Source organism: Pongo abelii, chromosome 9 (assembly GCF_028885655.2).
Source record: "Pongo abelii isolate AG06213 chromosome 9, NHGRI_mPonAbe1-v2.0_pri, whole genome shotgun sequence".
Taxonomy (NCBI): Eukaryota; Metazoa; Chordata; class Mammalia; order Primates; family Hominidae; genus Pongo; species Pongo abelii.
This window is the reverse complement of record NC_071994.2, coordinates 80,501,415-80,524,832: the sequence shown is the minus strand read 5'-3', so window position 1 is coordinate 80,524,832 and position 23,418 is coordinate 80,501,415. Positions and strand designations below refer to the sequence as shown.

The window sequence follows — 23,418 nt, the reverse complement described above, 5'->3', positions numbered from 1 at the left end:
CCATTCATTTCTCTTCATTTCCTCTTTTACCTTTTCAGATTAAGATACTGCCTAGATTACTTTAGTAGCCTCCTAACTGATCTTCATATATCCATTCTTTCCTCTTCTGAATCAGTTCTCCCATTTTAGTGTGAGTTTTTATAAAATGTAAATCCTGGCTCGGCACAGTGGCTCATGCCTGTAATCCCTGCACTTTGGGAGCCTGAGGTGCACAGATAACTTGATCCCAGGAGTTCCAGACCAGCCTGGACAACATAATGAGACTCCATCTCCATTAAAAAAAAAAAAAAAGTTAACCCAATCATGTTGTCACTCTTCTTAAAGCCATTCAGAGGCCTCCCTTTGCTCCTAGGATAAAAGCCAAAATCCTTTATGTCGCCTGCAATGCCCAGTAGAATGTGGCTGTGTCTCCTTCTCTAGTCTGTTGCACTGTGGGGCTCCACTTTGTTCTCTCCTATCACCACCCTTCTTCTGTGTCTTCAGACGTGCAGTTCTTTCTCTCACCTCAGACTCTGCATATATTGTTCCTTCAATCTAGAACAGTCTTCTTCATCTAAATAATTTTACTTACTGATATTTATACTCAATCACCATTTCCTCAGAGAAACCTTTCTTGACCCTCTAGTCTGAGTCAGAGGCCCCTGTTAGATGCTGCAGTCGTACCGTGTTAAGTTTCACACCCAGAGATACTAACTCTTAATCCGTCATAACCTTTAACAGTTGTAATTTTACATCTATGTGCTTGTCGATTTAATTAATGACACTTTCCTCTGTGTCAAAAGACATGAGGACTTCTGTATTAGTCCATTTTCACGCTGCTGATAAAGACATACCCAAGACTGGAAAGAAAAAGAGGTTTAATGGACTCACAGTTCCACATGGCTGGGGAGGCCTCACCATCATGGCAGAAAGTGAAAGGGACTTCTTACATGGCAGCGGCAAGAGAGAAAGAGAGAGAAGCGAAAGCGGAAACCCCTTATAAAACCATCGGATCGGCTGGGCGCGGTGGCTCACTCCTGTAATCCCAGAACTTTGGGAGGCCAAGGCAGGCGGATCACCTGAGGTAGAGGATTCAAGACCAGCCTGACCAACATGGAGAAACCCCGTCTCTACTAAAAATACAAAATTAGCTGGGCGTGGTGGTACACACCTGTAATCCCAGCTACTTGGGAGGCTTAGGCAGGAGAATCGCTTGAACCCGGGAGGCAGAGGTTGCAGTGAGCCGAGATTGCACCATTGCACTCCAGCCTGGGCAACGAGCAAAACTCTGTCTCAATTAGAAAAACAACAACAACAACAACAACAACAACCAAAAAAACCACCATCAGGTTGGCCGGCGCAGTGGCTCATGCTTGTAATCCCAGCACTTTGGGAGGTCAAGGCTGGTGGATCACCTGAGGTCAGGAGTTCGAGACCAGCCTGACCAACAAGGTGAAACCCCATCTCTACTAAAAATACAAAAAGTAGCCAGGCATGGTGGCAGGCACCTGTAGTCCCAGCTCGGGAGGCTGAGACAGGAGAATTGCTTGAACCCAGTAGGCAGAGTTGCAGTAAGCTGAGATCACACCACTGCAGTCCAGCCTGGGCAACAGAGCGAGACTCCATCTCAAAAAAGAAAAAAAAAACCCACCATCAGATCTCCTTAGACTTACTACCACAAGAACAGTATGGGGAAAGTATCCCCATGATTCAGTTATCTCCCACAACAAGTGGGAATTACGGAAGTACAATTCAAGATGAGATTTGGGTGGGGACACCCAGCCAAACCGTATCAACTTCTTTTTCATTCATCAGTCTATTCCTAGTGTAATGCCTGGGACATGGTAGACACCTAGTGTCCGTGTGGTGGATGGATGAATGGATTAATGAATCAAATCCAACAAAGTTTAAGACACACTGTCGACGAGTAGTGAGTTGATCTGCTGTGAATTTGCTGGGAAGCTAAAAAGCATCTTTAATTTTGTGAGTGGTAGCACCATGGCATAAAGGAAAGTCTAGTGGCTATAGAATTAGACACTCTTGGGTTCAAGTCCCCAACTCTGTGTATTGTAAACTATGTGATCTTAAATATGCCACCTAATTTCTTTGTGTCTTAATTTTCTGATCTGTAAAAATGAGACCATAATATATTATGGAGTTGTGAGGATTAAATCAAGTAATATAAGAAAAGTATATAGCTGTGTTTTAGGAAGTAGGTAGTCAATAGGTATGAAGTTGTCTCTTCCTACTTTCTAAATTTTAATAAAATTTTTCCGCTTTCATATTTAGTTGACATGTAATAATTGTATGTATTTATGGAATATAGAATGGTATTTTGGTATATGTATATAATACTGATCAAATTAGGGTAATTAGCATATGCGTCACCTCAAACGTTTTTCATTTCTTTGTGTTGTGAACATTCAAAATCTTCTCATCCACCTTTTTGAAAATATACAATAAATTGTAGTTAACCATATTCACCCTATATTGCTGCAGAATACCAGCACTCATTCCTCCTATCTAGCTATAATTTTGTATCTACTAACCAACCTCTCCCCACCCTTCCAAGCCCCTGAAACACACTGTTCTACTATTTCCCATGAGCTCAAAAAATTTTTTGTTCCCACATATGAATGAGAACATACAGTATTTATCTGTGCCTGACTTTAAATTTTGATAAAATCTTTATTATGATAAAGTACAATAATGTTATAATGTGTGTGTCTGTGTTGTTACGTAATACGTTATAACATAAGATTCCTTAAAAGGTAGTTCTCTCATAGATCGCACTCACAAGTATCTTACCTTCAGCAGTACTGGGAAACCTTCATTATGACAGTATCTCTAGTAATGTGGTCTCACACCCTAAAGACGTTATACTGGGACTTTAACATACTTCCATAATTTATGAAGTACTAGAGTATATAGCTTCTCAGAGCTAAACTATTCAAATATAATTTATTTAAACTAGTTACATTAGCCATAGAGAATAACATTGGTACATTAGCAGTGTACATTTCTTTTCAATCCATTTGTATGAAGTGCCTGCTTCTATCCCTCATTTGTTGTTTTCTGGTGAAGGAAGAAGCTTTGGGCCAGATGACTAAATTCTGTTTCTTTTAGTAGGGCTGTAATAACTGGCTGTGAGTAGGTTCGCAAGAGTTCCTGTAATGGATGCAGTGCAGTCTTGAAAAAAATAAGACAGGTGTGTTTCATAGGTGCCTTCTTTAGGGAACCAAAAGAGAAGGATGGGGAAATATCTAATCTACACTTGTAACTTTTGGCCAGAGGGTAATAAATAGTAAAATGGTATGTTTTTACAGTTATAATTTATCTTCCTTTCTCCCCGCCTCTCAGTAGAAATGAAGGTATGCGCTGTGGTGTACTGAAAAGTACACAGGATGCAGAGTGGTTCTGGGTTTGAAATCTAGATACCTTACTAGTTACCTGTGTCACCTTAGGCAAGTCTCTGCGATCTTTCAGCCTCAATTTCTCCCTCTGTATAATCAGAGAATTGGATTAAGTGACCTCTAAAGTATTAGCTCTCTAAGATTCTCTGATTTCCTGTAGCCTGTTTTTCTTCATTTGCATGGATAAGACTAACTTATAAATGACTGAGCATATTTGATCATTTGAAAGGGACAGATCATGGGAAAATGAATCTAAGCAAACATGCAAAATGCCATATGCCTCTGAGGCTGGTCTCCAGGTAAGTCCCTCAAAGCCAGGTGACAGATGTTCAGCTGGGGGAGTGGCTTCACAGAGATGAATATTCTTTTATTCTACACATGTGTAATTAGGAAAAAGTGACTGCCCCTCAGTCCTTGATGAGATGCCACAATCACCAGGTAGTGTTCTAATTTTCAAAATTATATCAGTATTACTTCGCAAACCACAGAAAGGTAAGCATTAGTGGGCATTCAATAAAGTACATACTGTGAATTCAACTCAGAAAGGAGAATACTCAGCCAAGGGGTGTGTAATAAATTTCCCAGAGCTGTGGCTAATTAACCAACCTGCATCAAAATAGCTTGAGCCCCAAACCAACAGAAATAGTGATGAAGGGAATTGCCAGTTTTCCCCATATCTAGGACTAAAGAGAATCCTAGAAATTTATGTCAAAATTGAAAGTATCCATTTCAGTCTGTCTTAAAATACTTTGAGATTCTTTATTATGACATATTTTATATTAATACTGTGAATTGTAGAGGTAGGGAACATAGGGAAGAGAAAGCCTTTTATGTGTGTGATACAGACTTCTAAGGTTTAGTTACCAAACTGTTTCTCCCATTTCAGTCTGCCCAGTGTCTTAATTGAACAAGTTTGGTTAAAGCAACTGAGATAAAACTGAACGTAAATGCCTCCTAAGTCTTTTGGTAGAGTAAGAGTGTCGAGGAATCTTCATTATTAAGAGTAGCAAGGAAAAGACATTTAGGGAGTTGAGAAATTATTTGTACTGTCTCACTTAACTAAATAAGATTAACTAACTTTGTAAGATTAGAGAAGAGATTACTTAAAACATGGTAGACAGAGGAAAGTGGAAGAAAAGATTAACAAAGATTAAATTTTTGACATTCCAAATTGACATCTATTATTGAGTACCTGTGTGGCAAGCATAATGTTAAAGCATTCAAAAGAGAAAACAATGATGTTTATCGAGTATGTGCCGATAATTAACTTTTACTCCTTTCTTACAGATGAGGCTGCTACCTCTCAGTGCAGCAGTATAGTCACTCGTGCAAAATCACACAGCTAGTATGTATTGAAGCTAGGCTGTAGAGGCAGAAATACAGCATGTATGGCAGCTTCATTAGAATCCTGATCTTTCTGGGAGTGAAGAGTTTGTGTGGGGTGGCAGGAAGAGCTATGGACTTAGAGCCAGGAGACTTGGGTTTTGTTCCTGGATATACCACTTGATCTTTCTTTTTCTCAGTATTCTCAGGGGATCATAGTCAATCTCATTTGTTGATAGGGAAATGCAAATTAAAACCACAGAAAGACACCACTATGTACCAGCTAGAATGGATAAGATGAAAAAGCCTGTGATTCCAGTTGTTGGTGACAATGTTAGGAATACACTCTCCTACGCTGCTGGTAGAAGTATAATTTGCTACAATCACTTTGGAAACTATTAGGCAATACCTACTCAAGCTGAATATATGCGTATTCTGTGATGCAGCCGTTTCTCTCGAAATATGTACATATATGCCCTAAAATATGTATAGGACTATTCACAGCAACACTCTTTGTAATAGGTTGAAACTGGGGGGAAAACTAGACCAACAACAGTAGAATAAATAACTAGATTGTAGCGTATTTATGTAATGGGGCACTATTCAGCAATGAGAATAAATAACCGAGAGGTATGTCATGAATTTTCCTGAGCTGGGATTAATGAACTGACCTACATCAAAACAGCTGGAGCCTCACAGCAGCAGATACACCAATGAAGAGAATTGCCAATAAACAAACTATTGCTGCATGTATCACCATAATGAATCTCACAAATGTACTTTGAGTAAAAGAAGCCAAACACAGAATAGTATATATCGTATGATACTATTTCTAGAAAGTTCAAAAATTGACAGAACTGCCCTCTGGTGATAGAGGTCAGGAAAGAGGTTACTTTTGCTAGGGGTAGTAACTAAAAGAAGACCTTAGGAGGACTTTTTTGGGGTACTGCTCCTGTTCAATTCATTGATCCATATGGTGCTTCATGGTGTGTTTGTGAAAATTTATAGAACTGTATACTAGTTATTTGTGTACTTTTTACACATATTTTATACTTGAAGTTTACTTTAAAAGGGAATTACACACTTGTATCATCACAGGTTTGTTGTGGAAATCAGATGAACAAATGTTTTTAAAATTGCTTTAAAAATTAAAATTCTATGCTATAAAAATAATGGAGTAAGGAATTATTGGGTGATAAAGATGGCTAGACAAGATAGGAACAATTATGGAGAGATTGGAGTGTTACAGATAGCTTGGGCTTTATCCAGTAAAAAATAGAGAGGCATTGTTTGTCTTCTAAGATACTGGCAAGATGAAAAAATTAACCTGACATACAGAATGGATTGGGGAAGGGGAGAATTAAAGACACGTAAGATAATTATGGGACGTTTGCTTATAATCTCAACAGTGAAAATGGAGAGAAAGAAATGAAACTAAAACATTCTGAAGGAATAGACAATGGTCTGTGTGTTAGTCCATTTTACTAAAATAGAGTTCCTCTAAGTTGCTATAAAAAATACCTGAGACTGGCTGGGCACGGTAGCTCACACTTGTGATCTGAGCACTTTGGGAGGCCAAGGCAGGCGAATCACAAGGTCAGGAGTTCGAGACCAGCCTGGCCAACATGGTGAAACCCGTCTCTACTAAAAATACAAAAAATTACCTGAGCGTAGTGGCGGGTGCCTGTAGTCCCAGCTACTTGGGAGGCTGAGGCAGGAGAATTGCTTGAACCCGGGAGGTGGAGGTTGCAGTGAGCCAAGATCACGCCACTGCACTCCAGCCCAGGCGACAGAATGAGACTACATTAAAAAAAAAAAAAAAAACACTTGAGACTTGGTAATTTATAAAACAAAGAGTTTTGTTTGGCTCGTGGTTCTGCAGACTGTACAAGAATGGCATCAACTTCTCAGCTTCTGGTGTGGCCTCAGGAAGCTTTTACTCATGACAAAAAGGCAAAGAGGGAACAGGCATGTCACACAGCAAAACAGAGAGCAAGAAAGAAGGGAAGAGATGTCAGTCTGTTTTAAACAACCAGTTCTCATGTGCACTAATAGAGCAAGAACCCATTACCATGGGAATGGCACAACACCATTCATGAGGAGGCCACCCCCATGATCCAACACCTGCCCCTAGGCCCCACCTCCAACATTGGGGGGTCACATTTCAACGTGAAATTGGGAGGGCACAAATATCCAAACCATATCAGTCTATGAAATAAACTAGAAAGAAAAGATAAGGAAGAGCGAGGAGTCACAAGTGATTCCCATAGGTCATACTTTAATTATAAAAAGTAGAGTGGTGCCGTTTACTGAAATGTTGTCCTCTCTCAAGTGGAGGAACTCGTAAGTGAACCTTTGTGGAGTTCTCAACTGATGTTTTCTTCTGGTTCACTTGAAATTTAGAGCTCCCTAAGGAAGGAAGAAATGTGGTAAATCAGTCTTGACCATGAGGGAAAGGGAATACATGTTTGGGAGCAAGGTAAGAATTCCATTCCTTTGAAGCCATTAGTAGTATCTTTGCAAAATGTAAGACTTCTGCCTCTTTCAGACAGCAGCAGTAGTAAAACTGGCTAGCCATTATAGTAGCCAAAGTCCATTTTCAGTCATGTTGCCTGCAGCCCATCTGCATCTCTTCACCATCACATCTGGAAAGCCCTCTTTCCTAATTGTACCTAGTTTGTTTTTAGGGCCAAAATACTGTGTATTTCAGCAGTTACAGCAAAAACCACAAACATGTTTCCTATGGTTTGTGGAACATTCTTTTTATTCTGATGCTAGTGTGTAACCTTGCCCCATTGTTGGTAACAGCCTGTGAGAAACTGAATAAGGAGGCGTTCAATTTGTGGTTTTCATCAATATTTAAAAATACTGAGATAGGTGGGAAGAGAGGTGGCAGAGGAAGGGACATTAAACTTTTTCCCTCTTTCAACTTTAGCATGGAAAAGGTTATGTATTGTAAGCCTTGTTCCTATCTAGCCTATTTTTTTTTTAATTCAGGGTCTGAGTTTTATTTTCAGTACATTGATGGGAATCAAAGAGTCAGAAAGGAGTGTCATAAATAGAAATCAGGGTTTGTTCAGCTTGAATACCAACACAAACTATTTCTAGACAGCATGCCACTGCAGCTGTGTGACTTAAGCAGAATCAAAACTCATATTAAGTGGAGGAAGATATGTCAGAGAGCATTCTGGGCCTACAAGATGTGCCCAAAGTGGAATTGGTTTTGTTAAGGCATAGGGGAATTAGGGAAAGCTTAGGAAAATGATCTGTAGTCGCCATTGTTACCTGTGTAGGAGAGTAAAAGGTCGGCAGAGCTAAACTCCTGCTTAGTTCAAGCCTCCCAACGATGCATAGAAACACAATAGAGATTTTTAGTTGCAAAAGTGCTCAAATTTGGTCAACTTTAAAGAAGTTTTGCTGTGCAACCAGTGAATTCCTTAATGATCTATTTAGTTCTGGTTCCTGTTCATTATATAACTCATTACTCCCGGTAACCACCAGACCTACAGGTAAACTATGTGTATTTTCTAGTCCTGCCTTCCTTTCTCTTTGAATCATATCTTTTTCCATAAAGTACAGACGATTGTCCATTCAGAAGGAGTTTTAAAAATTCAAGTTTATGGCTGATTTTTGGCTGTGGTTAATTGAAGTCCAAGAAAAAGAGTAATATAGGAAGGCTGAATTATTTGGAGGGTTCCTATGCCATTATTTATCATCTTAGAAATAATCATAGAGCTGGGCATGGTGACTCATGCCTGTCATCCCACCACTTTGGGAGGTAGAAGCAGGAAGATCGCTTGAGCCAAGGAGTTTGAGACCAGTGTGGGCAACAAATTGAGACCGTGTCTGTACAAAAAAAAAATAATAACCTGGTGTGGTAACCTGTGCCTGTAATCCTAGCTACTCAGAGAGGCTGAGTTAGGAGGATTGCTTGAGCCTGGGAGGTCAAGGCGGCATTGAGCCACACTCATACCACTGTACTCCAGCCTGAGTGGCAGAGTGAGACCCTGCCTCAAAAAAAAAATATCGGCCAGACATGGTGGCTGACGCCTATAATCCTAGCACTTTAGGAAGCCGAGGCAGGTGGATCACAAGGTCAAGAGATCGAGACCAGCCTGGCCAACATGGTGAAACCCCTTCTCTACCAAAAATATAAAAAATTAGCTGAGCATGGTGGTGAGCTCCTGTAGTCCCAGCTACTCTGGAGGCTGAGGCAGGAAAATCGCTTGAACCTGGGAGGCAGAGGTTGCAGTGAGCTGAGATCGCACCACTACGCTCCAGCCTGGCAACAGAGTGAGACTCCATCTCAAAGAAATTTTTTAAAAAAATTAAAAATTTAAAAAAATCATAGATGAAACTCATAAATAAGTATGTGTTTGGTCATCTAACTAAAAGATATGGATACTTCCTAACAGGAAGTTCAAAAGCTTGCAGCTCATTTCCCAGGGCAAAGATGATGTGCTCCAGCTTGCTTAAGATGTACTCTAGAGTCCGGCTATTTGGAGAGCCTGGCATGCAACAGCCAAATGGGCAGAAAATGGGTATTGACGGTAGCTAAATTTCAGAGTCACCTTTGCAGTACTCTAAAAGCACACTGGAATTGGCTGGAAGAGCCATTAGTAGACAGTCAATATCTAAGCTTTTGATAGTGACCATGGTCTATATGATTATTTGTGGTACTTTATCTGTATTTTTCTTGTAGCACCTAATGCTTTATGGTTAGCTATGATAAAATCTAATCTCTACTATAGCACTTTTTATTTATTCATGAACCCTCCCCACTTTCCCTAATCAAAGTTAATTCCTCCTGTCTATTGTTCTTGGCTCTATAAGCCAGTCTCAGCTTCCCATAAACCGCAGACCTGCCTGCCCATAAAGGCAAGTTGTCATCACCAGCAAATGCCAACTTTCTTGTTTCCAACCTGCTTGCACTCTTAACCGGCTCCCAATAACTTGTGAAACACACAAGCAAGTTTTTGTCATTTTTCCAAGAAATTTGTGTAATTGCCTGCGTGTTTGTATTATATCTTTATGTACCTTTTATCTCTAGGAGAACCCAGGAGAAAGAGGTAGTTTTTCTAGTAGCTACTCCAGTTGTTACCAGGGGGAGATGCAAGGTAGAAGAATTCTACCTGGAATTTCAGTCCTAACTAAAAAGTATGAAAATTTGAGGGAATTGTTCTAGTGATCTTTAGAGAATGCAGTATTTTTAATATACCAGAAGAAAGTACACTCTGTGTATTCAAAATGTGTCTTTATTTGTAATTGAAGAATACTCTGCTGTATTATAACTTCTCAGAGAGTGTGCAGAATCTTTAGCTAGGTAGGAGGATATAGTTATAAAAGAAAAACAGGAAGTATTAGAATCTGATACGGTGGAAGGGAACCTAAACCTGAAGTAAAAGAGAAAAGAAGAATGTTACATGGAGGAAGAAAAGACAACAAGGGCTGGGCACAGTGGCTCACGCCTGTAATCCCAGCACTTTGGAGGCCCAGGTGGGCAGATCACTTGAGGTTGGGAGTTAGAGGCCTGCCTGCCCAACATGGTGAAACCCCATCTCTACTACAAAAATTAGGTATAAAAATTAGCCAGGCGTGGTGGCATGCATCTGTAATACCAGCTACTCGGGAGGCTGAGGCAGGAGAATCACTTGAACCTGAGAAGCGGAGGTTGCAGTGAGCTGAGATCACACCACTGCATTCCGGCCTGGGCGACAGAGTGAGACTCAGTCTCAGGGAAAAAAAAAAAAAAAAAAAAGACAAGGCTTTTGTGGGCTTTTCTTCAGAGGTTCACCTGACCTTGTTGAAAAAGAAATAGTACCATTTGGTCCTGAAATAATTATGAGACATTGTAAAGGAATGCTTTGCTCAAAAGGTACAGGTATCTTAAGAGGGGAAGCAACTTTGCACTCTTGTTAAGGAAACATGTAGGAAATTGACCCACTGGAGAGAATGTGAATTTTCAGACTATGTAGGCAAAGAAAGAACAAAGATGATATGTGTTCCTCCTGCATACCATAAAATTAGTAGCAAGTAAAGATATAGTAGTGGTGTGGGACTGTATCCAGATGTCTTCTAAAATTTTTATCCCATGAAAATAGCCTATTTTGATAAGTTCTTCCATACTGATTCGTTTATCTCCCAGAGTAGAGAGGAAGAAAATAGGGGAACTACTGTTCTGCCTTTAATTCTAATTAACAGTGAAGGATTGTTTGGGAGGGTGGAAGTTTAAGAGTCCACGTAGATGAGGAAAAAGCAACATGGAAAACTGTTTCATGTGCACATATAGTTTCTGCTTCTCCCTCAGTGGGAATTATGCTTCCCCGTCCCATTGATGTGACCTGAGTCATATGACTTGCATTGGTTGAGGAATGTGAGAAGTGACATACATACGTTGCTTCTGTACAAATGCTTTTAGTGCATAGTCATCCATGCTCTTTTTCCCATCTGCCCCAAGACCAACAGTACCCTAGAAAGAGATTATTCTATCAGTTTTAGACCAGGGTAGACATGTGGCCTATGTTTTTAAAAGGCCATTCATTGTTTTAAACTAGTGGTTCTCAACCAGGGATTATTATATTCCCCTCCTTCTTGACCGAGGAACATTTGCAATGTCTGGAGATGTTTTCAAGGGGAGTATAACTGGCCTATAGTGGGTAGAGGCCAGTTATGCTGCTAAATATCCCACAGTGTACAGTTGAGGCCTCCACAACAAAGAAGTATCTGGTTAAAAATGTTATTAATGCTGAGATTGAGAAACCTGGTTGTAAGCTTCTGGGGTTGTTTGTGACTATAGCTTAGCCTAGCCTATCCTGACTAATACAACAACTTTCACCTTAATTTTATACTAAGTGCAGCAATTGTTGTGCATAACCAGTTAGGTACACTGGAAATTAGGAAGGCAAGTTTGGGAGAAAAAAAATTTTTTTTTTTTTTAAACGTAGCTATCCTTCCATGGTATAAGATTTTTAAGGTGACTTGGCCAGGCGCGGTGGCTCACGCCTGTAATCCCAGCACTTTGGGAGGCTGAGGCAGGCAGATCATGAGGTCAGGAGATCGAGACCATCCTGGCTAACATGGTGAAACCTTGTCTCTACTAAAAATACAAAAAAATTAGCCGGGCATGGTGGCAGGTGCCTGTAGTCCCAGCTACTCGGGAGGCTGAGGCAGGAGAATGGCATGAACCAGGGAGGTGGAGTTTGCAGTGGGCCGAGATCGCACCACTGCACTCCAGCCTGGGTGACGGAGCAAGACTCCAACTCAAAAAAAGAAAAAAAAAAAAAAAACATTTTTAAGGTGACTCAGAAAGTTTAGAAACTTCCAGTTACACAACTATAACTGTGCAATTGCAGATATTCCAGATAAATAAAAGCCAGAGAGGAAACTCAGTGTGGTTACACAGTGAACTCTCTCCTGAACTCAAATATTAAAGGAAGTTTATAATCAAAGATAAATATGAGTCTTTTATATTCCTTTAAACATAGCATTAAAAGAATTAAGATCCAAAATTAACATGGTTTAGATCTGCATGCAAAGATCCCCAGAGGACTTTTGTTTGTTTTAGTTATCTTAGCAGCAAGATCCAGCAACAAGTACATCTCTCGTTTGATGCTCATGAACTACATAGAGAAAGCAGAACATCTTACCAAGGATTGCCTCGTCTTCCTCATCACTGGCCACCAGCCTCATCTGGACTACCTCCTTTGGGTTATTCCATAGTCTCTGATTCTCCAGCATCTTTTTGAGGCAGTAGACCTTTCTAACCCTGGCTTTAAGCTTTACATGTACTTAAAGTATCAAAAGTGATTACTGCCGGGCACAGTGGTTCACATCTGTAATCCCAGCACTTTGGGAGGATGAGGCGGGTGGATCACGAGGTCAGGAGTTCAAGACCAGCCTGGCCAACATGGTGAAACCCCATCTCTACTAAAAATACAAAAATTAGCTGGGCACGGTGGCACGTGCCTGTAATCCCAGCTACTCGGGAGGCTGAGGCGGAGGTTGCAGTGAGCCAAGATCGCGCCACTGCACTGCAGCCTGGGCTACAGAGCGAGAGTCTGTCTCAAGAAAAAAAAAAAAAAAAAAGTGATTACTACCCACCCTTGTCCCATGGAATCACTCCTATTTTGAAACCTTGAAAATGATAGATTTTGAATGTACCTATCCCTTTTTTGTTTTGTTTCATCTGGTTCTGACAAGTCATTGTTTCATATATATAATAAGTATATGCAACATTCTAACGTTATGGGGTATAATGTGCTGTTTTGATATGTGTATACAATGTGGTATGATTAAATCAAACTAATTAGCATATCCTTCACCTGACTTATCTATCATTTTTATAGTGAGACATTTGAAATTTACTCTTAGTTATTTTAAAATATATGATATGTATTGTTGGCTCTAGTCACCTTGTATGTAATAAATCTCAAAATCTATTCTTCTGCCTGAAATTTTGCACCTTTTGATTAATAACTCATTCCCCTGTCTCCCATTCCTCTGTCTATCTGAAACTTTGTACCCTTTGATCAGCAACTCTTCGTTCCCTTCCTTCCCACTCCAGCCTCTGGTAACCATCATTCTATTATATATTTCTATTCGTTCAGCTTACTAGATTCCATATGTAAGTGAAATAATGTGGTATTTGTCTTTCTGTGGTTGGCATATTTCACTTAGCACATTATCCTCTGGATTCATCCCTGTGTCACAAGTGACTGGATTTACCCCCTTCTTAAGGCTGAGTAGTATTTTATTGTGTATATATATATACACAATATTTGTCCGTTCATCTGTTGATGGGCACGTAGGTTGTTTCTGTATCTTTACTATTGTGAGTAATGCTGCAGTGGACATTAGAGTGCAGATATCACCACCAATATACTGATTTCTATTCTTTTGGTTATACATACCCAGAAGTAGGATTGCTGAGGTGTATGTTCTGTTTTTAGGTTTTTGAGGAACTTCCATACCATTTTTCATAATGACTGTACTAATTTACATTCCCACCAACAGTGTATAAGAGTTCCTTTTCTCTGTATCCTCTCCAAACTTATTTTTCATCTTTTTTATAACAGCCATTCAAAGCTGGGCCTGATGGTGGCATGTGCCTATAATCCCAGCTACTTAGGAGGCTGAGGCAGGAGATCACTTGAACCCAGGAGTTCAAGTCCAGCCTGAGCAACACAGCGAGACCCCATCTCTATTTAAAAATATAAATGTAGGAAGAAAAAAAAAACACTCTAACCGGTGTGAAGCAATAACTCAGTGGGGTTTTATTTTTCATTTTCTTAATAATTAGTGATTTTGAGCATTTTTTCTTGTACCTGTTAGTCATTTGTATGTTTTTTTTTTTTTTTTTTTTTTTTTTTTTTGAGAAATGTCTGTTCAGTTCCTTTACCTTTTTTTAATCACGTTATTTTCTTGTTGAGTTGTATGAGTTCCTTAACCTATAAGGGGTATTAACCCCTTATAAGATGTATGGTTTGCAAATATTTTCTCCCATTCTTTGAGTTGTCTCTTCACTTTGTTAATTGTTTCCTTTGCTGTGCAGAAACTTTTTAGTTTGATACTGTCTCATTTGTCTGGTTTTGCATTGGTTGTCTGTGCTTTTGGAGTCATCTCCAAAAAAATCATTGCCCAGACTAATGTCATAGAACTTTTTCTCTATATTTATTTCTAGTAGTTTTATGATTTCAGATCTTATATTTAAATCTTTAATCCATTTTGAGTTAATTTTAGAGCTAAACAAGGATGGTATGCTCTGTTTCAAGGATACTGTTTCTCAGGCTTTAAGTATTTTCAAGCAGAGGCTGGAGAGCCACTGGTTGACTATTCTCTTCCAAAGTTGATTGCCTATAATTCTAAATTTAACACTCTGGATTGAAGGTAAGAAAAGAACAAAATTTTTACCATGTGTCTCTCAACTCCTGTCATATTTTAGCCATATCTAAAAGCAAGACACCAGGAAATAAAGATACCAGACTTTCTCCTTGCTCTGAGGACAGAAGGGATAACTGCAGGGTCCTGATTAGAGCCCAGCCATATTAATTGTGTAGCTGTTCTCACTCACTCTGATTCAGCCTAGTGATGAGGGTCAGAGCTGATGTTTTTCTCTTTATTGATAGTAATGAGGATAAGGTATACAGCATTGGGGGCACAATCTTGAATTATTCTTTATTGTTGATTATTCATAAAGTATATCTCAATCAAAAGTTTCTAAATCAAAACTGGGAAGGAGATGGCTTAACGGCAAAATGAGGCAAAGTTTTTAAAATGTTTATAATGTAATGTGACATTTAAAGATTAAAATGTGTTTTATGGATTCCTCATTTTTCATTTGTTACATGAAATCTTAGTTTTTTACCTTCAGGTTCTTGGGCTTAAAAATGTCTACCTGCCCAAAAGACAGGAAAGTCACAAAATAATACAGATAGCAAGTAAATATTTTATTTCTTTTTTGAGACAAGGTCTTGCCTGTCGCCTAGACTACAGTACAGGTGGTATGATCATGGCTCCCTGTAACTTCGAACTCCTGGGCTCAAGTGATCTTCCTGCCTCAGCTTGACAAGTAGCTGGGACCACAGGAATGCACCACTACACCCAGCTACAAATAAACATTTTTAAATTATTTTGTAGGGACGGAGTCTTGCTGTGTTGCCCAGGCTGGTCTCAAATTCCTGGCCTCAAGCAGTCCTTCCACCTCAGCTTCCCAAGTAGCCAAGACTACAAGCACATGCCACCATGCCCAGCCACAAATAAACATGTAAAAAATTTTTTAAAATTATTTTTTGGGGGACAGACAAAATCTCTCTCTGTCATCCAGGCTGGAGTACACTTGCATGATCTTGGCTCACTGCAACCTCTGCCTCATGAGTTCAAGCAGTTCCTCGTGCCTCAGCCTCCAGGACAGCTGGGACTACAGGCATGCGCCACTGCACCTGGCTAATTTTTGTATTTTTGGCAGAGAGGGGGTTTCACTAGGTTGGCCAGGCTGGTCTCGAACTCCTGACCTCAGATGATCCGCCCACCTTGGCCTCCCAAAGTGTTGGGATTACAGGCGTGAGCCACCGCACCCGGCCTGGAAAATTAAATATTACTAATTTAATAATTGAAGAAATGTAATTAATTTAGTAATACTAATTAGTAACTGAAGAAATACAAATTAAAATATTAAGCTATCATTTTCCCTTACTAAGAGTTTTTTGATGTTTTCTATTATAAAACTATAATACTTGTTTAGTATAGAAAATAAGAAAATACAAATAAAAGAGGAAAACAATCTTAAAATACTTGTAATTTCATCACAGTAGCAACACAACATCTCATTATGCAGATGATAGTCTTTTCTATCCATGTCTAAAACTTATCTAATAGTCTGTTGATGTACATTTGAACTTTTTGTCATAAGTAATGCTGTAATAAACATCTTGCATGTTAATCTTTTTTTGCATCTCTGATTTTCTTAGGATAGTTTCCTTGAACTGCTTGCTGAGTCAAAACATATTGCATTTTTCAGGCATTTGGTTATCTGTTGCCAAATTGCTGACCAGAAAGGTTGTATCAGTTATATGAGCTTATTGGTTTATCCATTCTATTATCTGTATTGTTTATCTTATTTTCCTATATTTTTTCTTTCAGACTTAGTCTTGCAGATATATTATTTTCTTATCACCCTTTTTTTTTTTTTTTTTTTTTTTTTGAGACAGAGTCTTGCTCTGTGGCCCAGGCTAGAATGCAGTGGTGCAATCTCGGCTCGCTTTGACCTCCACCTCCTGGGTTCAAGCAATTCTCCTGCCTCGGCCTCCCAAGTAGCTGGGATTACAGGCATGCACCACCAAGCCCAGTTAATTTTTTGTATTTTAGTAGAGACGGGGGTTGTACCATGTTGCCCCCAAGGTGGTCTCGAACTCCTGAGCTCAGGCAGTCTGCCCACCTCAGCCTCCCAAAGTGCTAGAATTACAGGTGTGAGCTACTGTGCCCAGCCATCATCTCCATTTTGATAACTCCAGAATGGTATCTTGTTCTTTTAATTTTGTACTTCTTTGATTAATAATCAGAATTTATTTTATACGTCCTAATAACAATACTACAAATTAAACTCTTCATTGCCACATTATAAGGAAAAACAGACAAAAATACACACACCTTAAATGTTCAACTAAATGGGAAAGCAGTTAAATAATTATAATTCTAATCAATAAACTATTAAACATTAAAGCTATTAAAACATAACATGAAGTATTTTTACTAATATAGGAAAAATATTAGTTTGTAATATTAGATAAGACAAGTGGTAAGTTTTTATCTATAATTATACTTTATAAATGTATAAGGGAAAAAATCTGAAAGGAAATCCACAAAAATGTAATTTTCTGGTGCTGATAGGTGATTTTTAATGTTTTATAATTTTTAACAGTTTCCACATTTTTATAATTAACATTTCTATCACATTTATGAAGAAAATACATTTGTGTTCAGTATACCACACAAATGGTGCAAGAGAGAGGAAATTGTCCACTTGTAATTTGTATGTAGTCAGTAAGGTTCTGGTAGGTAGTTAATTAGCCATTGCCAAAATGTTAAAGGTTTACTTGCTTCAGAAACTGACTGTTGGAATCACCTGAAAATACAATGCTAATAATTTTTTTTTCCCTTAGGTTGCTGCTGTTGATCTTCTGGTTCCTGGAGTTGGGGAACTCTTTGGAGGAGGCCTCAGAGAAGAACGATACCATTTCTTAGAGGAGCGCTTAGCCAGGTACTGGTCAGACCTAAAAGAAACACAATTGAGAAATTGAGCATAAGGCGCTCAAAGGTGGTCATTGCATAGTAACAGAGTGAAGACCCTGGGCCTCGGCGCCTGACAGAACTGGATCTTAGATTCTCTGTGTCCTTGAGCAAGTTGTTAGTTTATCTCTGATCTTCCCGTTCTTCAGGAATGGAACTCTTACATGAAAAACCCACAGTGATATTTGCCCATTTTTACATACCTTTCCCTATGGAAAGTAGCTTTTTAAAAAGTTAAAATGAGAAGAGAGAGTTCCCGCTTAAAGCCTGTCCTACATTTTTTTTTTTAATTTCTTTTTTTTTTTTTTTTTGAGATGGAGTCTTGCCGTGTCGCCCAGGCTGGAGTGCAGTGGCGCGATCTTGGCTCACTGCAAGCTCCGCCTCCCGGGGTTCATGCCATTCTCCTGCCTCAGCCTCCCGAGTAGCTGGGACTGCAGGTGCCCGCCACCACGCCCGGCTAATTTTTTGTATTTTTTAGTAGAGACAGGGTTTCACCATGTTAGCCAGGATGGTCTTGATCTCCTTACCTCGTGATCTGCCCGCCTCGGCCTCCCAGAGTGCTGGGATTACAGGCGTGAGCCACCGTGCCTGGCCAGCTTGTCCTACATTTTTATCTTATCTGTATTCTTTATTTACTGTCAATTATGATTGGCAGACTTCTATAGGGACATAAAGACAAACTCTGAGCCAGGGAAAGGATGAAGTTGGGGAAAGAAAACTAGCCAGATAGCATTTAGAATAAGCGCATTTCACTTCCTCAGATTCTCTTCTATGTAAGGGTCTTGATTTAGCTATTTGAATAACTTTATTCTAACTTGCTGTTTGAGAGCTGGGAAACAAATCTGTAAACACATAGAGAATGTTTTGGAGATGGGAAGTAAGGAATCGTGTTTCTAATTGAACCGCCACTCCTACATGTACATTTATATGCCATAATGACTTCTTAAACTAACCATACCTGTTTTCCATGATTTCTACTTTAGTAAAAGTACTGCCAGACTTAAAAAAAAAAAAAAAAAAAAAAGACTTTACCATGTCTGTATGCTTCATTCTCTCCAGATAGTACTGGGTTTCATAGTAATCTGGAAAAGCCATAATTGTTTAAAAATATTCTGTTAGCCATTTGTGAGGCCTTCTTTTCCTAATGGGGAAAATGCTTTAAAAGTTGATGCTTTTTCAAGGTCCCAACCTATATGTAAATCTCTTGGGTAACTTGGTTTTGTTATCCCACTCATCTGAACTGCTCTACTGGCTTAGGATCCAAAAGAAAGGGGATGGATAAATAGGTTTGAGGAAGACTGTATTCGTTAGACGACTAACTCCTTACTACTATTACAGTGTTAAAAAAGTCCTGAGAAAGTTGTGGAATAGAAGGTCAGATTCTAGTTGGAAAAAATCTGAATATTCTCTATGTTTTTTAAAAAGCACAATAAAAATCACACATGGCAAGAAACCTCATCTGTTGAAAGATTAATTGGTCTGTTTTCTTTGCTTGCTTCCTTCCTCCAGGAAACCTTTCCTCATAACATTAAATGTTTACCTAATACCTGATAATAGCCATATCTGTCTTTCATAATGAAGTGGATATATATGATTCCCTATTTCAGGGATCTGTCTGTGGCTGCTCTTCATGTTTTCTGTATTTTTGTATATTTGAATTTTTCATATTCCTGGTCACATTAGATGCACTATGGTCCAAAACACATTTTTTAAAGGGCTGAGTTGAATTTCAATTAGCACTAAGAATTTAAAATTTTATTAATAGTTCCCAAACAAGAATCAATGTGCAACCATATTATGAAGGCAGCCTCAGAATCTATATTATTGTTTTAATGTTGAAGAATGAAAGTTTTATCTCTGTGTCCCTTGTCTGTGTGTGCCTCCCAACAACCTTAACTAGTAATAATAGTGCTTTTCTTTTTTTTTTTTTTTTTTTTGAGATGGAGTCTCACTCTTTTGTCCAGACTGGCATGCAGTGGCATGATCTTGGTTCACTGCAACGTCTGCCTCCTAGGTTCAAGCAATCCTTCTACCTCAGCTTCCCGAGTAGCTGGGACTACAGGCACACACCACCGCACCCAGCTAATTTTTGTATTTTTAGTAGAGATGGTGTTTCACCATGTTGGCCAGGCTTGTCTGGAACTGCTGATCTCAAGTGATCCACCCACCTTGGCCTCCCAAAGTGCTGGGATTACAGGCAGGAGCCGCTGCACCCTGCCTAATAATAGTGCTTTTCTTATGTCACAGGATAATAAACTCATATCAGGTAATCCCTTCCTTTGGACTCTGGATCATATTTTCTTTCTATAACATTTATTGTCTAAACCATTTATTTGATAACACCTTGTGCTATTGGTTAACTTACTGTACGGTTTCAGCTCCTTAACTATATTGAATATTACTTGAGAGCAGAGGCTTTGTCGCCTACTTCTTTATAAAGAGTTCTTTGCACACACCCAGAATAAATGTCTAGTGGTTAATATTTATCGTATTGCCGTTCCCTGAAAGAATTTTATTTTCCTTTAACAGATCAGGACTTACAGAAGTCTACCAATGGTAAGAATGTGGCCCCTAATAATTCTTACTCTAGCTGCTTGTCTGACTGTTGCCTAGAAGCGTTTTTACTTGTATCCCCAAGACCCCATGAAAGAGTGTTAAAAGCAATGAACTTAACTGTTCTTAGGTCAGGGAAGGGGTTGGGGGCTCAGAAGATTACTTACTTCCTTTGGGTTCTTGAAAAATAGTAATAATAGCTCTCATTTACTTACTGCTTATTGTTTGTCAGATAATTATTTTAAAAATTTTATGTATATTGGCTGGGCGCAGTGGCTCACGCCTGTAATCCCAACACTTTGGGAGGCCTAGGCAGGTGGATCACCTGAGGTCAGGAGTTGGAGACCAGCCTGGCCAGCATGGTGAAACCCCATCTCTACTAAAAATACAAAAATTAGCCAGGCATGGTGGCGGGCATCCGTAATCCTACCTACTTGGGAGGCTGAGGCAGGAGAATCGCTTGAACCTGAGAGGCAGAGGTTGCAGTGAGCTGAGATCACGCCATTGCACTCCAGCTTGGGGGACAAGAGTGAGACTTCGTCTCAAAAAAAAAAAGAAATTATATTATGTCATGTAATCATCCTATCACCCTGTGAATTAGGTACTATTATCCTGCCCCTTCTTATTACTCCCTAGGCGTGAGGCCCAGAGATGTTAACTAACTTAGCCAAGATCACACAGTTTGAGGGATAGAGATGGGACTTAATCTCTCTGAATCAAAATCCTTGGCTCGGCCAGGCCTGGTGGCTCATGCCTGTAATCCCAGCACTTTGGGAGGCCAGGGTGGGTGGATCACTTGAGGTCAGGAGTTCCAGACGAGCCTGACCAACGTGGTGAAACCCTGTCTCTACTAAAAATACAAATACTAGCTGGGCATGGTGGCGTGTGCCTGTAATCCCAGCTATTCGGGAGGCTGAGGTGGGAGAATTGCTTGAACCTGGGAGGCGGAGGTTGCAATGAGCCAAGATTGTGCCACTGCGCTCCAGCCTGGTGACAGAGCAAGACTCTGTCTCAAAAAATTAATTAATTAATTAATTTTAAAAAATCCTTTGCTCTTAAGCATTATGCTGCAATTTCTTTATGTGTGAAATTAGGGGCTTGAGCTAAGTGATCCCTAATACCTCCACGAACTATAGAAATCCAAGCTGCTTAGGGAGGACCACGTGTCTGTACTTATACATTCACTTCCTCAAAGTTGTTTTGGTTTTCCTTATGCAGACTTTTTCTTCAAGTACTTTTCAATATATATACATTTTTTATTTATATTTCTATATTAGCACTCCTTCAGGATCTTGGTATAATAATATCAACAATATTATTAATCCTTTTGCTGTGCTCAGGAAGAGGAAGGGGCAAGTTACCTACACCCTTACCTTTTGGTATGGAAGGAGATAGGTTTCAGAGATGCAAAAAAAATCTAAAATTGGCTTCGGGTGATGGCCTTTGAATGCCTTGTATTAACGAGTAATGACCTTAGGCATATATAATCTCTCTGAGTCTTGGTGTTTTGGCTATGAAATGGAATGATATTATCTCCTTCACAGAGTTATTGTGTGGATGAGATGAAACAATACAGGTTAAGTATCTACATAGAGTGGAAGCTTAGTAAATGCTAGTTTCCTACCCCCTTTCTTTTCTTTGTTCTGAGTCTTGCTATTAGGTAGATAAGCCTGATGATTGAGCAAGCTTACGTATTTTATAGTTTATAAAAACTAGCCTTAAAAAAAGCTAAACCACTAGCCTTAAAAAAAGCTAAAGCTACCGTGGGCGCAGTGGCTCACGGCTGTAATCCCAGCACTTTGGGAGGCCAAGGCAGGTGGATCACTTGAGGTCAGGAGTTCGAGACCAGCCTGACCAACATGGTAAAACCCCATCTCTACCAAAAATACAAACATTAGTCCAGCATGGTGACAGGTGCCTGTATTCCCAGCTACTACGGAGGCTGAGGCAGGAGAGTCACTTGAAACCTGGGAGGTGGAGGTTTCAGTGAGCCAAGATCGCGCCATTGCATTCCAGCCTGGGCAGCAAGAGCAAAAGTCCATCTCAAAAAAAAAAAAAAGCTAAATACAAACTGCACCCCAGCCTGGGCAATAGAGTGAGACTCCATCTCAAAAAAAAAAAAAAAAAAAAATTGCTTAAATAAGTTTAGGCCTTGAAAGTCTTTATTAATCATTTTAGTACCATTCTTTTCCCAACTAAAGTTTTCAAATCCTTAAGATCTCCTTGAATTTGCTTCCTTCTATATTAGTATATCAAAGGTAAAAGAGACCTTAGACATCTTCATATCTGTGATGTCTGCTAGTGTTCCACCATACAGTGAGAAGCCACCCCACATGGCTAAGAATTTACTCACTTCCTATTTCTGTACGCCATATGCAAATTAAATCAATCTGTAACTGCTTCCACAAATTTCGTAGCATCTCTTCCATAATCTCGCTACCCTGGAACCAATGTAACAACAATCAAACAAATACGTATAAGTTAGAAAACTTTTTTCTTAGAAATGGATTTTTTCATCTATCAAAGCAAAGGCAAGAAAAATGCTACAGACTGAACCCCTCTGCTGACAGTTTGCGGATATTCATGCCAGTGTTTCAATATCAATGCATGAGAAATTTAGACCCATCTAAAACTATTGCTGGACTTTGTAGCAGCCAGGTCAGGTCCTGCAAGCATCTGTGACAGGTAGTTTGGTGTGCTGTTCATTTCATCACTGAGTCAAAGTGTACTCTTTCCCCCTGCCTTGTAAACTTTAAAGTTAATTTAGCAACTGAACATTTCAGTTATTCAAGACTGAATAACTGAATGTGCCTCCCATTATTTCTTATACTTTTTACTAATCTGAAGTTTTATACTAGATATCCCTGTAATGTTGATCTCTTACCTGATTACAACTCATCTGTTTAGAGTTAATCTTTTCCTTTAAAAAGATAAGTACTTAGACTTAACTCCTTACAATACCAGTATATGTAGCCATTATTATTAATGGTGGGGAAATAGGTTGATGGACAGTCTTTATGATTGAGGAACCAAGTGGCTACAAGTTATGTTGCTTACGTCTTATTATAGAACTGATTTTACAAATCATTCAAGAAAATATAAACTTGCTGGGTTTTTGTCTTTTTTTTTTTTTTTTTTTTTTTTTTGAGACAGACTCTCACTCTGTCACCCAGGCTGGAGTGCAGTGGCTCCATCTCTGCTCACTGCAACCTCCACTTCCCAGGTTCAAGCGACTCTCCTGCCTCAGCCTCCTGAGTAGCTGGGATTACAGACGGGTGCCTCTACGCCTAGCTAATTTTCCTATTTTTAGTAGAGACGGGGTATCACCACATTGGCCGTGCTGGCCTTGAACTTCCGAGCTAGTGAT

At 39.4% G+C, this 23,418-nt stretch overlaps 1 protein-coding gene across 6 annotated transcripts in view; it reads left to right on the top strand.

Annotated features, from left to right (window-relative positions):
- NARS2 (asparaginyl-tRNA synthetase 2, mitochondrial) overlaps positions 1 to 23,418 on the top strand; it is a 147,102-nt gene that overhangs the window by 122,112 nt on the left and 1,572 nt on the right. For 5 of the 6 annotated variants that reach the window (XM_054524864.2, XM_024255810.3, XM_063711309.1 and 2 more), the window contains 2 exons: positions 17,372 to 17,469; positions 20,028 to 20,054. In XM_054524864.2, the coding sequence (XP_054380839.1) occupies positions 17,372 to 17,469; positions 20,028 to 20,054 (125 nt within the window). The remainder of the gene's footprint in view (positions 1 to 17,371; positions 17,470 to 20,027; positions 20,055 to 23,418) is intronic. The other variant, XM_024255811.3, reaches the window with a different exon arrangement.